The sequence below is a fragment of the Doryrhamphus excisus genome, linkage group LG12, assembly GCF_037039965.1.
Source record: "Doryrhamphus excisus strain RoL-2023G ecotype Guam linkage group LG12, RoL_Dexc_Guam_v1.1, whole genome shotgun sequence".
NCBI lineage: Eukaryota > Metazoa > Chordata > Actinopteri > Syngnathiformes > Syngnathidae > Doryrhamphus > Doryrhamphus excisus.
The window spans coordinates 21,551,334-21,567,169 of NC_136368.1; the positions used below are offsets into that span (position 1 = coordinate 21,551,334).

Sequence of the window (15,836 nt, forward strand, 5' to 3'; positions counted from 1 at the left end):
TAATACGTGTAGTATGTGTAATATGTGTAGTATGTGTAATACGTGTAGTATGTGTAATATGTGTAGTATGTGTAATATGTGTAGTATGTGTAATATGTGTAATATGTGTAATATGTGTAATACGTGTAGTATGTGTAATATGTGTAGTATGTGTAATATGTGTAGTATGTGTAATATGTGTAATATGTGTAATATGTGTAGTATGTGTAATATGTGTAATATGTGTAATATGTGTAATACGTGTAGTATGTGTAATATGTGTAGTATGTGTAATATGTGTAATGGTGATTTCATTGAGCGTATCCTTCAGCGTTCATCTCCTGTCTGGCTGAGCAGTCAAATCGTCCTCGGATGACGCGGTGGTCACATGACTCCTTCATGGGCCATCAGGCTGTCATAGTTGGTTTAGCGCAGCAAGGTCGTCCCCGTCTGAGCTGTTTAACTTCAGTAATCACCCGTAAAGATAAGCCGTCTGCGCTAAACCACATCATGACTTCCATATGCAGACGGTCGGGATAGCGTCGCCCCGCATCCATGTCAGGATTTTTGGAATCGGAATTTACAAGTCTGAGAAGTCAGGTAGAGCTCGGACATTCCTGACCTTCTCTGGTACTGACGGGTCGGGATGAAGAAAGAAACAGAGAAGACCGTGAGAGGAATTTTCTTTCCATACTTGGAAGACCAGCCTCCCGCTAGGAATGTCTCCGTAAACAGCGTCAACGTGTGCGGAGGTGAGCTGGAATGTTGTGATGTGGAACAGCGATGATGTCCGAATGTTGATGACGTCAACTTGAGGCAGGAAATGAAACAGGAAATGGCGGGCGGCACATTTTACAGTCAGCTGGATAGAATGTCATACATTAAGATTGTCTTATATTCTATTCTATTTATTCTTAGAATCACACATTTATATATGCTACTACGTACATAGCATACGTACATTCACGGGTTCATATGGATTCAATGTATTATTATTATTATTATTATTATTATTATTATCTTCTGTTGGCATACATGAAAATGAATGAATGAATACATCACACTCTACTGCACTGTGTGTGTATGCTAGCAGCCCCGCCTGAATCTGAGTTCCAGGATATGGTACGGTGTCCAACCAGACATCCGTGTTCCAGGATATGGTACGGTGTCTAACCAGACATCCGAGTTCCAGGATATGGTACGGTGTCTAACCAGACATCCGTGTTCCAGGATATGGTACGGTGTCTAACCAGACATCCGTGTTCCAGGATATGGTACGGTGTCTAACCAGACATCCGAGTTCCAGGATATGGTACGGTGTCTAACCAGACATCCGTGTTCCAGGATATGGTACGGTGTCTAACCAGACATCCGTGTTCCAGGATATGGTACGGTGTCTAACCAGACATCCGAGTTCCAGGATATGGTACGGTGTCTAACCAGACATCCGTGTTCCAGGATATGGTACGGTGTCTAACCAGACATCCGAGTTCCAGTATATGGTACGGTGTCTAACCAGACATCCGTGTTCCAGGATATGGTACGGTGTCCAACCAGACATCCGTGTTCCAGTATATGGTACGGTGTCTAACCAGACATCCGTGTTCCAGGATATGGTACGGTGTCTAACCAGACATCCGTGTTCCAGGATATGGTACGGTGTCCAACGAGACATCCGTGTTCCAGGATATGGTACGGTGTCTAACCAGACATCCGTGTTCCAGGATATGGTACGGTGTCTAACCAGACATCCGAGTTCCAGGATATGGTACGGTGTCTAACCAGACATCCGTGTTCCAGGATATGGTACGGTGTCTAACCAGACATCCGTGTTCCAGGATATGGTACGGTGTCTAACCAGACATCCGTGTTCCAGGATATGGTACGGTGTCTAACCAGACATCCGTGTTCCAGGATATGGTACGGTGTCTAACCAGACATCCAAGTTCCAGGATATGGTACGGTGTCTAACCAGACATCCGTGTTCCAGGATATGGTACGGTGTCTAACCAGACATCCGTGTTCCAGGATATGGTACGTTGTCTAACCAGACATCCGTGTTCCAGGATATGGTACGGTGTCTAACCAGACATCCGTGTTCCAGGATATGGTACGGTGTCCAACCAGACATCCGTGTTCCAGGATATGGTACGGTGTCCAACCAGACATCCGTGTTCCAGGATATGGTACGGTGTCCAACCAGACATCCGTGTTCCAGGATATGGTACGGTGTCTAACCAGACATCCGTGTTCCAGGATATGGTACGGTGTCCAACCAGACATCCGTGTTCCAGGATATGGTACGGTGTCCAACCAGACATCCGTGTTCCAGGATATGGTACGTTGTCTAACCAGACATCCGTGTTCCAGGATATGGTACGGTGTCTAACCAGACATCCGTGTTCCAGGATATGGTACGGTGTCCAACCAGACATCCGTGTTCCAGGATATGGTACGTTGTCTAACCAGACATCCGTGTTCCAGGATATGGTACGGTGTCTAACCAGACATCCGTGTTCCAGGATATGGTACGGTGTCCAACCAGACATCCGTGTTCCAGGATATGGTACGGTGTCCAACCAGACATCCGTGTTCCAGGATATGGTACGTTGTCTAACCAGATACGTTCCGAAATAAAAACATCTTCATTTGCTCATGTAGAACATGTCCTGCTTCTGTCTGCGTCCATTCATCTTGGAGCGCTACAAACAATGGAGGCCTAATGGAGTGTAACTAAAAGCAGATGCATCTACGGAGATGTTCCCACACACACGGAGGCCAAGTAAAACACGCCGGCGGGCGGGCATGAGTGGAAACACACGTGCAAGGACGTAAACATGAAAAACAGGCAAATGAAAGCCAGACATTGGATCAATGATCAAACGGGATCTACTACACGCTGGTCACCACCAGATCCTACACAAATCCACCTAAAGTCACAGCATGGGACATCGTGATGGGGAAATGACAGCTACCACATCATGTTCATGTGACCCACCGGGGGGGGGGGGGGGGCTGCATGTCCGTCGATGGCACCACTCACTTTTATGATCTTTTCTAGCTGTGGACCTGGTTAGCATTGATGCTAACGTGACAGTTTAGAGACGCGTCCAGTTGTGTGAGCATCTAAAAGACGAACTCCACAAGTGTGTTTTTGCTTCTTCTTTGGCTTTTTCCTGATTGAGCCACAGAAATGTCATCATGACCACACTAGCAGAAATAAAACTAACTACCACAATAGGAACCACGTTAATAATGTTAACTTACGTCAAAACATAAACATTCCATACATCCGTTTTCTATGCTGCTAATCCTCACGAGGGTCGCGGGGGGGGGGGCTGCTGGAGCCTATTCCAGCTGTGTTGGGGTGAGAGGCGGGGTCCACCCTGGACTGGTGGCCAGCCAATCCCAGGGCACATATAGACAAACAACCATTCACACTCACATTCATACCTATGGACAATTTGGAGTGGCTAATTAAGCTAGCATGTTTTTGGAATGGGGGAGGAACCAAACATAAACATTCCAAAAAATGTCAATATTATTTATGTCTTAATTGTTTGTGCCTTATTTTCTGCTATGTTTACTATAAATGTGTGCAAAAGTGACTATAGGGGTGTTATTTCATGTCGAGAGGTCTCCAATAATGTAAGAACCTTATTATAGTAGAATGTAAAGAGGTTTTCTATGCTCTATGAACCATGAAAATATTCCATTTCTAAATAAGGACCCTACTCTGCAGTAATTCTCAGGTCTGGAGAGAAACTCCAAGAAATCGGGTCCTGCTGCACTAAAATTCCAACGCTTCCAATGACTGAAGAGGGCGCCAGGGAGCAGAAACAAAAACCCTCACAGACGGGATTCCAGTACCAAGCAGTCCTTGCAAAGGCATCCACTGGGACAACTAAAAATTGCACAAGATGTCAGCAGCTCTGCAACATGAAGCGAGACATTAGGCAGAACTCCGAGCCATGCAGGAATACTCCGATGTACAAAAATGAACCCCGTAAATGGGAAAATGGTTGGAGGGCATTGCTCAGGGAATGACACAGGGAATGCTGTGTTTCAAGGGAAGACGAGGGAAGACGAGGGAAGACTCCAACAGCAAACTAGTGAGTGTGGGAGTTAAAAAGGGATGCAAAGAGTTAAAAAAAAGGTGCAAAAGTGTCAATTAGCTGAATGAAATGAGCTCAGAGGTCGTCATGAGCGACCTTTAGATGTTAATGGTCACATGGAGGCGACGCAGCGCATGAAAGCCCCCAAAGAAGAAATATGTCCTCAATAACTGAGGTCTTTGACCCCCTCCTAATCAGTGGCATCTCATCTTGACCAAGTCGCATGACCCTGCCGGGCTCATCCTGTTGACCTTTCACCCCTGGTGAGGTCATTAGAAAGGATTTCAAGTCAAAGAAAAGCCTTTAATACGAGAACATCTGGATGAAAAGATACTTTGTTAACTCATTAGGCAAGGCTCTAATCATTGCACCTTAAAAGGGGGGGGGCGGGGGCTTTCCTCCAAACACACACACGCATCTGATGGTAGTTGGAAAAGAGTAAAAGACGCTTTTTTCCTACTTAATTCTGACTTTATTCTCCTAAAATGACAACTTCTTTGCCGATAATATTACTAATAATACATTGTACTAATACATTGTACTAATACATTGTAATAATACATTGTAATAATACATTGTAATAATACATTGTAATTGCATTTTCCTTTGAATAAAGTATGACAACTTTGTTTCTTGTGATATTCATGACATTATTCCAGTCAATTAGGACTTAAGCCGTATAAAAATGTGGACTATTCTTCCAAGATGACGCCATCTTTTTACACTTGTATAGTCATAATATTTATTTATTCCCATAATTCATTAACATTTTACATAATATTCCAGAAATTCCAAAAACTAAAATGGCATTATTTTTCCTCATAATATTTCAAGTTTATTCCAACAAAATTGTGAATTTCTCTGTTAATATGTTGACTTTATTCTTGTAAAATTACAGCTGTTTTTATTTCCATTTGTGAGTTTATTTCTTCCAAGAATGTTAACTTTGTTCATTGTTTTGTTTGTTTGAAATGGCTACAAAAATTACAATGACAACTTTTATTGGTTAGAAGTCTTTTCTCCTCATATTGTCGCTTTATTTTGGTAAAATTGCTGCAGATTTTTCCATTTCTGCTGTCGTTGTTGTTGAATGTAATTATGAAATGACATATTTGGGATGTGGCGACGCAGGATGGAAGTGCCCCCCCCCCAGAATAGCGAGGATGTTGCGGGTGTGGGAGCGTTTTCTAAGCGTGCAACGTTCTGCCAGAGCGGTTGCTGTCAGCTGGGCGAGGAAGGCCGTCTGTTGCGTTGAAGAATACTTGAGCCGTGCAGCAGCGTGACACAGGAAGTCGGCTTTGGGAAGCCATTCTTTCTCCGATGAGGAAAGCCTCTCTTCCTTGCCTTTTATGCTCACAAAGACAAGAAGGGCTGGGGTCAGGCGGTCCTCTCAGGAGGAAAAAAATGATGTCAGCGAAAGAACCACTAGAATATTCTCACAGCAGCGGACGCTCACTGGACACATTATTAGGTACACCGTGCATGTCACGGTCACGGTGTCATTTTTCTAATGTTAGAAATATATCCCAAAAACTTGTTTAGACTCTACTCTTTTTAGAATCCTAATAGTTAAACAGCAACATTTCCATCATCATTATTTAAAATGTTTAAAATGTAAGCTCTATCACCTCGTACCTTGTACTTCGACATATAAAAAAATTTTAAAAAATTAAAAAAAAACATTTAAAAATTAAACAAAATTTAAAAAATTTAATTATTTAAAAATTAAAAGATTTAAAAAAAAAAAATATGAGGAAAGCAGGAGGTGAACAAACGGAAGTCAACGTGAAAGATGTTTTTGCCTTAAAATGCCTTAAAAGCATGCTGCATTGAAGTAACCCTGCGAGAAAGAGGAAAGGGCATGGACTTGCCTCAAAGGAGCCTTTAGCCCCAACATCCTTGTGATGATTGACAACCATCTCCCGGCCCAAGCGTCTCTATTGTTGTCTTGACATGACATGACGTCATGCTGCCGTCGGAGCACGCAAAGTGGCAGATGCTCAACATTTGATGACGAAAATGTACTTTTAGATAAGATAACAATCACTTAATGCACCGTTGGGACTCCAGAAGTCGTTCATTTCCTTCACGTGGGGGGGGGGTCATGTGACCCGCTGAACTGGCTTCCTGCTGGAAGTGATCTGACTATGCTGACGTATGCTTGCAGCGACAACAAGGCAGGTAGAGATGAAGAAAGCATGTGCTCTCCTCGTCCAAAGTGATGAAAGAATGCAGGAGATTCTGGGCTCCAAAGAAGACCACCAACTCTGGGTTTGCAATCAGGCCCACCATGTCAATGGACAAAACAGACCACAAACGTTTGGCCGGGGAGGAAGTATGCGTCTTCTCTCATGTATGCGAGGTCACGTGGCTTTACTCCCACGTGCACGTCCCACTTACACAAATACATCATGGACGCCATAACAATAACATACAGAACCTTCACTATTCAGCAACCATCTGACCGATAAACGTTGTTACAATGTTGTATACTAGGCTTCAAACCTTATATGGGCATGCCCGGGTACAAGCTGAGTGGGGCCAATCACAGTGGAGTGCATGGGTCTGGAATAGCTAGGTGCAGATTCCGGAAGATCTAGAAAGCTTTCTGTGCGGGTTATTGTGTGTAGCTGCTCTATAGGAGTCAGAAAACGACTATCCAGGACGCTAGTCTCTATCTTGTCACAGAGATGGAAGCTGGCTGGGAAGAGCTGAAGATGAAAAGCAGCCAAACTTCCCTCTTTGTGGGAAAAGCATGAGGTGATAAATGTTTGGACGCCATCACCAGCATCTTCATATCTTCTGTGAGCAGCAACAAATGGACGTGCGGGTCAAGACGCAAGCCAATGATTTGCAGCCGCATTCCATCCATTTTGAAGCTCAAAGCACTTGTCACCTTCATCTCCATCACTGCTCACCTACGTGTCACACGGATCTATGAATCAATAACCATTCCAGGAGATAACGTCCATGAGGACTTTTGCGTGTGAAAAGTCGAACACAGCTGTGACAAGTCGCAGCAAAACGACGGGACCACAGGGAAGTGTTTGGCGGCGGTCAACTCAATCTGGAACGATTTGGCCGTGGAGTCCTGGATAAAGGAGCCCAGAAGGTCACAGGTTGGAGAACATCTGCTGGGGAATACTACTAAATACTACTAAATACTACTAAATACTACTAAATACTACTAAATACTACTAAATACTACTAAATACTACTAAATACTACTGAATACTACTAAATACTACTAAATACTACTAAATACTACTAAATACTTCAATTGGGGCTGCTTGCTTGAGGAACGCAGGCGTATCACAGGGTATTATATGGTAATGGTAATGGTAATGGTAATGGTAATGGTAATGGTAATGGTAATGGTAATGGTAATGGTAATGGTAATGGTAATGGTAATGGTAATGGTTTAATTTCATTTGAACATGCATCAGATTCCAATTGAGTGCATCCCATAATCAGTTCCCAGTTCCACATGTCCAAAAGGAGTAGGAAGAAGCAAAGCTTATTAAATTTTACAATCACTAACTGGTTCACTTCCTGCTTGCCTAATTTTGTTGTTGTCCCGTAGCGAAGTACTGGGTGATATGAGTATCCAATGCCATAATGGGTACCATAGTGCGTGTCAATATAGTGATATATATAGCACATCATGACTGGTTCAAGACTCTTCATCCTTGTATTTAGCAAACATCAACTGCTTGTATTGTTTCTTGAATTGGCTCATCGTTGTGCATTGTTTGATTTCCTTACTCAATCCATTCCATAGTTTGATTCCACATACTATTATTAGGCGCCTTTCACACAGAACCCAGCAGAAGGATTGACAGCACCAATTGCTTTCATCACTACCAGTCTGCAAATGTAAAAAGTAATTGGTGACAACCAACAAGGTTACTAAGGATGATGGCCACCATGAACAACAAAGTCAAGGAACTCAGTGAAGATCTAACTTGGAGGTACATATTCTGTTGCAATGGTGGGAAAACACAATCAGACGTGTCCGTTACCGTCTAAAAACGACTAACAATCTGTCTGCAGCTTAGGGATCCAGCGATGTGGGTTTTTTTCGGGCCGATGCCGATTTTTTTCACCCTTAGCTGATGGCCGATTTTGCTTGGGCCAACATTTGTGGCCGATACTGCTTTTGCTCCCTCAATTTACATGAAAAAATGACAATGATAACAAATATTCCAGGTCTCAAGTTTAAAGAAATATTTATTGAAATGTAAACACTAAACACGGTAGGATTCAGCTTTCTTAAACGCATTTAAACGGCATCATCAACTTTAAAAGGAATAAATATTCAACCATGTGCAAAACATTTCTGTCGTAGTCTGCGTTTTATCTAGCATCCATGGGATGACTCCTCCTCCGCCATGTTACGTCATATCTCAGCATTGGCTGAAAGAACAGGAAAAGATAAAGTTCAATCTTGCTAATATTTGATCATGAAGCTGGCCACATGTTTTATATAGATATGTATTTTCTTTTGGAATAAAAGTGGACTTGTGAATGGCGTATAGAAGGGTTTAGATTCTGTTCCACAGATGGCGCTAATGCACACCAAAGCTGCTTGCCAACCGCCAATAAACAACAGAAGAAGAAGAAGAACGCAGTCTGACAACTTTCCGTTTGAGCGGGTACAAGATACCTCAATCGGATTGGGGAAAGGAATATTCCACCCCTGGGAATCCCATTATATGTTCATTGGGATTGGCACTTTTCTTTGGGAATGAGGTGTATACAAAGGTTACATTCTTTCCCTTTGAGCAAATGAAGCGGATGCAATTGGAATATTTGGGTCCATGTATACGTGATTAATGACGATTCCTTAGTAGCCGCTTGGCAAAACACCCGGTGGGCACAAAAGTGGGCCACAGTCGCCACACCGCTTGAGCATCAGGGTCAGTAAAGACTTCTCTGTGTTGCTCATGAGCTCCTGTCAAAATAGCGACACAGCGACACCATGGCAACTCTTCCAAATGTAGGCATTTTTACAATGCCGAGAACAGGAGGTCGGGAAGGTTACGCCTTCCCAGGCCTGCTTGGCTGGTGGCCCGTCACCGTGAGAGGGCCAGCTGTCGTCTCGGTAGGGTGGCCGACTTGTTAGCTCGATAGGGCGCCAACCCAGAATACAAGCTTGGGCCCATCGCACTGGAAATGGCCGACAGGTTGGAGAATCCCTTCCGAGGCATTCCTCGGGTTGCGGGAGGATTAGCAAATGTCACAGCTCCCTGAGGGCCAAACCAGGACCAGAGGTTCCATTTCCCTCCAGCTACCGGGTAAACTTCCAACGCATCCCACACACAAACGCTCCCCTGCAGGAATCTGCTAATCACCTAAGCTGGAATTCTCCTCCTCCTCTTTCTCCTCAAGGACTCATTATGACCACCTTAGTGACCACCTAGGCAGAAGAACCAGTGTGACGCTGAGCTGGAATGTGACGACCATTCATTGAAATTTAGACGTGGAATGGTTGGAGTTGGTTGCGAAATGTGGGATTTTACAATGGGAATTTATGCTATGGAAAAAGTGGATCTACGGAAGAATTGGCTCATTTTGAAATGCGGAAATCAGATGGACCACATGTCTCCAACCAGCTGAAAACATTTTGACGGGTCAACGGTTTGAACGGGTGGGGATATGTGGATGTCGTAAGAATTCCCCAAATGAAGATTTTGTGTAATATTACAATCTTTTGCTGGAGAAGGGGGCCGGGGACCGGAAGTCTGGGCTTCCCTACTGAGACTGCTACCCCACGACCCGAACCCGGATAAGCGGGGGAAAATGGATGGAATTTGTGACGTTTTTCTTGGAAATTTCCGACTTTATTCTTTAATCTCGCATTTTTTTCAATGTGTCCCTAATACTCCGTCCTAGCCTGGAAGTTTTTAATCTCTAATTATAAAAATGACTGTCATTTGGCGCATAAAAGGTGTGCTATCAAGCATTTAAACGAGCAAGAGGTGAAAGGAAGGACGATGATGTCGTCCTAAAGTCAGCCTGACTTAGTGCACTTTGCTTCAGGGTTGCGGCACGACGCCGTGTTTATACGGTATATTCATTCACGGCCTTAGTTCAATAGCAGCCATTGTGAAATAAAGCAAACAACACGTTGGCGCTCTCAGCGTTGGGTCCTGTGAAGGACACACAAAGGAAGTATAATCAGTCAAAAGATGACAAAATGGATGCAAGATTGTGTCAATGTTTGACTGGAAATATGCCTGTGACGACACCCCCCACACGTCTTTACGCGGCCCCAATATTCCAAATAACACACTTTCATTGGTGTCATCGGATCAGCCGCAAGATGTTCAGCCAAACCTCCTCGTCCTCCAATGTTCTTCAGAGTCTCTTAATCAGTCCAGACGCTTCATGTCACTTGGAACGTAGATAAGCTGCCTCTGCTACTTACTTTAGGCCGCATAGGGAAGAAGTACATTTGAAACACTTCTATGCTCGGACTACGTTATGCTAGCCATAGCATTTCAGTATGTGGAATCAAACTATGGAATGGATTGAGTAAGGAAATCAAACAATGCACAACGATGAGCCAATTCAAGAAACAATACAAGCAGTTGATGTTTGCTAAATCCAAGGATGAAGAGTCTTGAACCAGTCATGATGTGCTATATATATCACTATATTGACACGCACTATGGTACCCGTTATGGCATTGGATGCTCATATCACCCAGTACTTCCGTACGAGGTACATTATTAAAAAAAAACAAAAAAAAACTTGTACAAAAATGTACAAAAATAAGGAGGTGTCATTTCCTCTCATTGAGTCTGGTCTTCATCTTCTTGACACGGACGGAGATGGTGCACCAACATCTCCGCCCCCTCACCTGGACCAGCATTACTGGTCTGTGTGGGTGAAGAATGTTCTGGTGTGTCATGATAGCAAAGCTTTTAAGCAGACTCATCTCTATTACCAAAAAAGGGCCAACTCGGCTGGATTTCGGAGAAGCAACCAGACTCGGTTCCAGAAAAGTACAGTGGATCTCCACGTATTTGCGGTTCATAAAAGCTCGTCAGCGCTAACTGCACGATAGCATAACACACTGCGGCAAACTTGAGTCTCACTGGAAATGCTTAGAAGCAAACTTGTGCTCTTCTCTCTGCTAAAAAGTAGCTTAGCAGCCAGCACGACAGATGAAAAAAGATGTAATACTTGCTACAAAAAAGCTAAATGTTATGACCATAAAGTAAATATATTATGGGAATAAAGTCATAATTCTGAAAAGAAAATTGACAAGACAAAGTTGAATAAAATAATTTTTATGAAAAAAAGAGCTAAATAAACTTGTAATTTTATGTGGAAAAAATCATAAAAACTCATAATATTAAATAAGAATTTTGAGGGAAATTGAATTGGGGAAAAAGTTCTGATATTACATGAATAAAGTCAAAATATTATGGGAATAAAGTCATACCTAAAAGAACATTTAGTAAAAAAAAATAAATATTTGGAATATGCAAAAAAACACCCAAGACCAGAGAGTTGAAATATATATAACTTCTAAGTATATCTTCATGGTTTATATGAATATTATTATTATATATGTGTAAAGCTTCGGCTTGGGTTGTCTGATTGTCGCTCGCAATCTATTCTAATTTAATAATTTAATTCCCTTTATTGCAAATGTTGATCCAAAGTTAGCAGGAGACTTTGGCTTTCTTCCATTGGGGTATTTTCGATGTGACTAACGTGAGCATTTTGGCTGATAAGCCGATGGTTTGAGGCCATTGAGCCCAATGAATTCTACCCGGCAACAGGTGACAGCACAAAGAAGGAGCAGGAAACAGAATATGACTAATTATGAGCCTTTCTTCCAGAATAATAGCACCATTTTTGTCTTCTTCTACAGCTGCGTCATGGTGACGCACACGCCTCACTGTTGCCCCCTGCACAGCAGAGGAAGTACTGCAAGAAGAAACACTTGTGGAATTAAACCTACTCTGATTTGAGGGGGGATTAATTAATGGATCAATAACAGCACCATCATGTGGGCTATTTTTCATGAAAAACAGTAGCATCATAGTAGTGCATGTATTCATAAATAAATATGTTGCCATTATGTTCCCAATGTTATATGACCCCCACATACATACACATACATACACATAGGCCCTGCCCAACACCTCCACCCTACCCCCCCTCCCACACGCCCGGTTGGGGTGGGGGGGGTCAGCCTAAGACTGGGGTGGCGGGCCAACAGCAGCACCAGAAGTGCAAGGAAGAGCGGCATGAACGCTGCACAAACTTTGAAAGCATTACAGCAAATGAAAGCAGCATCAGCAGTCAGCAAAAACATGGCCGCCCGGCCCACGTGACACACAGTGTGAATAACAACACAATAATAATAATAATAATAATAGCAATAATAATAATAAAGGCCATTTCCGCTCCACAAAAGGACTAACCTCAGCTTCGACCATCCCCACCCCGGACGACGAGAGAGCGGCCAGCAGCATCAGCGTGGCCGCAGGCAGCAGCATCACGGCGGCTACAGAAGGAGCGTCTCCCCGCAAAAAGCGCCTGAATCTCGGCCTGGCGTTCAGCGGCGGAGAGCGTCGGCCTGCATGTTGTGGTCCACAGGCGATATGAAGTTCTGATCGATGCGAGAGCGGGTTTAACTTGGGGGGCTTCGTTTGCGCCACCCCACCCCTCCCCTCATCCACACCCACCACCCACGGCAACGACCACCCTCGCCCATAACGCGCACCGACAAACACTTTGGACTTTTCGGTGTAAGGAGAGGGTCCGCTCGGCACCCTTTGGTGACGTTTTGGGGGGACAATATTCCAGGAAGTTCGCCGTGAGACGTCCCGGGCAAGCCTGAGGTGAGTGACGCTTTCACGTCCGCTTTAATGGCTCAACTCGGGCTCAAGTTGACTTCTATTCAGTCAAAATATGTTCGACTTACATCGGGGGTCTTTGGTGCGTCACAGGTGGGCTTCAGTCATGCTATAAAAAAAAGTTCTACGCGGCGTGGGACTCGTTTTGCACAGGTGGAACTATGCAAGGAATTCGCAACAGAGTGACGCATCTGAGGTGAGTTTGTGCGCCAAAGTTTCCCGCAATGGTTTCCTCCAATCACAGCCCGCCGTCACCTCTACCCGGAAATCACCTTGCAGGTTGCTGATGCTGCTGCTGTGGGTGGCCGTCCTCGCCTCGGGTGTCCACGCAGTAAGTACACCCCCCAAACCCCCCCCCCCCCCCACCCAACTATCGCCTCCCCACGTGGTGTTTGTTGTTGATTTATTGCATGTACTATGTATGTAATACATGTAACACGTGTAATACATGTAATACGTGTAATACATGTAATACGTGTAATACGTGTAATACATGTACTACGTGTAATACGTGCAATACGTGTAATATGTCTGTGCTTGACATGTTCACCTGCACCTTGTTTGTTGTTGCTGCTTTAGAAAGATGGCTGGGGGGGGGGGGGGGGTCACGTGTAGATTGTAAGAGTGGGAGTGTCATGAGAGGAGGATGGCCAAATGCAAGAAAGGCCTCAGTAGGGTGACGATATACGTAGATTTTAATGACAACATCATTTGATATCATTTATTTACGGTCTACTTACTACACAGTCTCATGGACACATTCATTCATTCATTCATCCATTCATTCATCCATTCATTCATCCATTCATTCATTCCTTCATTCATTCATTCATCCATTCATTCATCCATTCATTCATTCATTCATTCATTCATCCATTCATTCATTCATTCATCCATCCATTCATTCATTCATTCATTCATTCATTCATTCATTCATTCATCCATTCATCCATTCATTCATCCATTCATCCATTCATTCATTCATTCATCCATTCATTCATTCATTCATTCCTTTTCTACCGTTTATCCTCACAAGGTTCGCAGGGGGTGCTGGAGCCTATCCCAGCTGTCTTAATCTTATTGTAATACTCTTAATGGGATGGAGGAGTTTGATTTGATATTGTTATGAGCAGAACAATACTGTGTGGAGTGTGGATAGCCTAGCCTGTGGAAGCTTGCCTAGCCTGATCAAGAGCGCCCCTGCTGGTTGCACCAAGTAGTGCACTCCATTTTAGCCTCAAATACGTATTGAGACAGATCGGTCTTGCTGTCCCACCTTCAGTCAGCAGTCTAAATAAGTCATATGATGCATCATCCGGCTGTCTTTTGGGTGTTCCCACCAGGGGTCACTAGGTTCTTAGGATGGGGGGGCTTAGCCCCCTGGAGATGTACAGGATATGGATGAATGTAGTAGATATAGAAGCGGGATATAAGTTTCCCATTTTTTGACAGATTTAGTCGAGATACTGAATAGTTTTAGGCCACCATTAAATGTACACAAGTACACACAATCTATACTGCAAAACTGCTGCTCAAGCTCTGCAACCATTCTGTTCAGTGGACAGTCATCAATTACTATATAATAATCATTATTATATTATTAGAAAATACATACATAAGTCACACTGGAGTATAAGTGGCATTTTTTGCGGGTCATTTATTTTATGACCCAAACAGACATTAGGTCCTCTTGGAAGGCAAGTTGTAAGAATAAAAGAATAGAGAACAGGCTGAATAGGTGGAAGATATGCTAACACAATGCTTATTCAGATACACTAAAAATAAACATGAACACAAAAGGTGTCCAGTGTTTTTCATGTATAAGTCGCTCTGGAGTACAAGTGGCAGGAACAGCCAACCTATGAAAAAAGTGCCACTTATAGACCAGAAAATACGGTATATGAAATTTGTCAGAGATTTTATTTTATATAAAAAAAAAGAATGAATAAATAAATAATATAAAATGATTAAGAACATTTTAGGGGGGCTGAAGGCCTAATGACGCCACTGGTTCCCAGCATTGTGTTGCATTACTATTCCCATCAGTTCAGACCATCCCTGAAACTTAGACCACAGGGTTTTTAGATTGGATGGCGTCCCGTCTGGATGTCCAGTCAACAAAGATCTACATTTCACCTGCACACGTTACAATCATTGCTGAAAGAAGTTGTTTTCACACACGTAACGAGTGGACTGGTTCCCATTAGGGATCAGGGGTTGTTCACTCAGCTGCACATTAGAACATTAGAACATTGGAACATTAGAACATTAGAACATATGTTTCTGTTCAATGTCATATCCAAAGAGCACCCACGGGACTGTTTTGGATCCCTCACCCACATCCCCACCTCTGCGCCTCAACAACTTTTTCCCACCATCCATCCTCACTTTCCGTGTTTTACATGGAGGATCCCCCCCTGGCCGCCCCCCCCCCCATTCTTCATTCAGTATCCAGAATAACACGTGCAAGATGTTTTCCATTTAAGATTGGATCATTTCTCTACGCTCTTTCCTGATATTATGTAGTCAATGGGTTGGGGGGGTAGTTGGGAAGATGGATAAATGGATAGATGGGTATGCTTTTGGCCATGCCTGTATGCTGGAACCTATCCCAGTATTTATAATAGGTTCCACTGTACGGCTATACGGAGGGAAAGCAGAACCAATCATACGTCAGCATGCACCCTTCACTCATCCGTTGGAGGAAGGAAGGCTTCCGAGGTGCCAGATGTCAGCAGGATGTCCCGTATTACAGCCTTTCATTCAGCTTGAGAAGATATTTCAAGATGATGCCGGAGCGTGAGGGAATGAGGCGACGCAGGTGGAGTTCTGGCAAGGAATGTTACGGGAAGACAGATTTCCT

General features: G+C 43.5%; 2 protein-coding genes across 2 annotated transcripts in view; one reads left to right on the top strand and one right to left on the bottom strand.

Moving 5' to 3' along the window:
• Positions 1-12,777, bottom strand: part of col4a1 (collagen, type IV, alpha 1) — a 39,475-nt gene extending 26,698 nt beyond the window's left edge. The window contains exon 1 of the mRNA XM_058083104.2: positions 12,539-12,777. Within this exon, the coding sequence (XP_057939087.2) occupies positions 12,539-12,613 (75 nt within the window). The 5' untranslated portion in view covers positions 12,614-12,777. The remainder of the gene's footprint in view (positions 1-12,538) is intronic.
• col4a2 (collagen, type IV, alpha 2) overlaps positions 12,562-15,836 on the top strand; it is a 45,754-nt gene continuing 42,479 nt past the window's right edge. The window contains 3 exon segments of the mRNA XM_078795333.1: positions 12,562-12,958; positions 13,067-13,169; positions 13,253-13,304. Coding sequence (XP_078651459.1) covers positions 13,135-13,169; positions 13,253-13,304 — 87 coding nt within the window. The 5' untranslated portion in view covers positions 12,562-12,958; positions 13,067-13,134.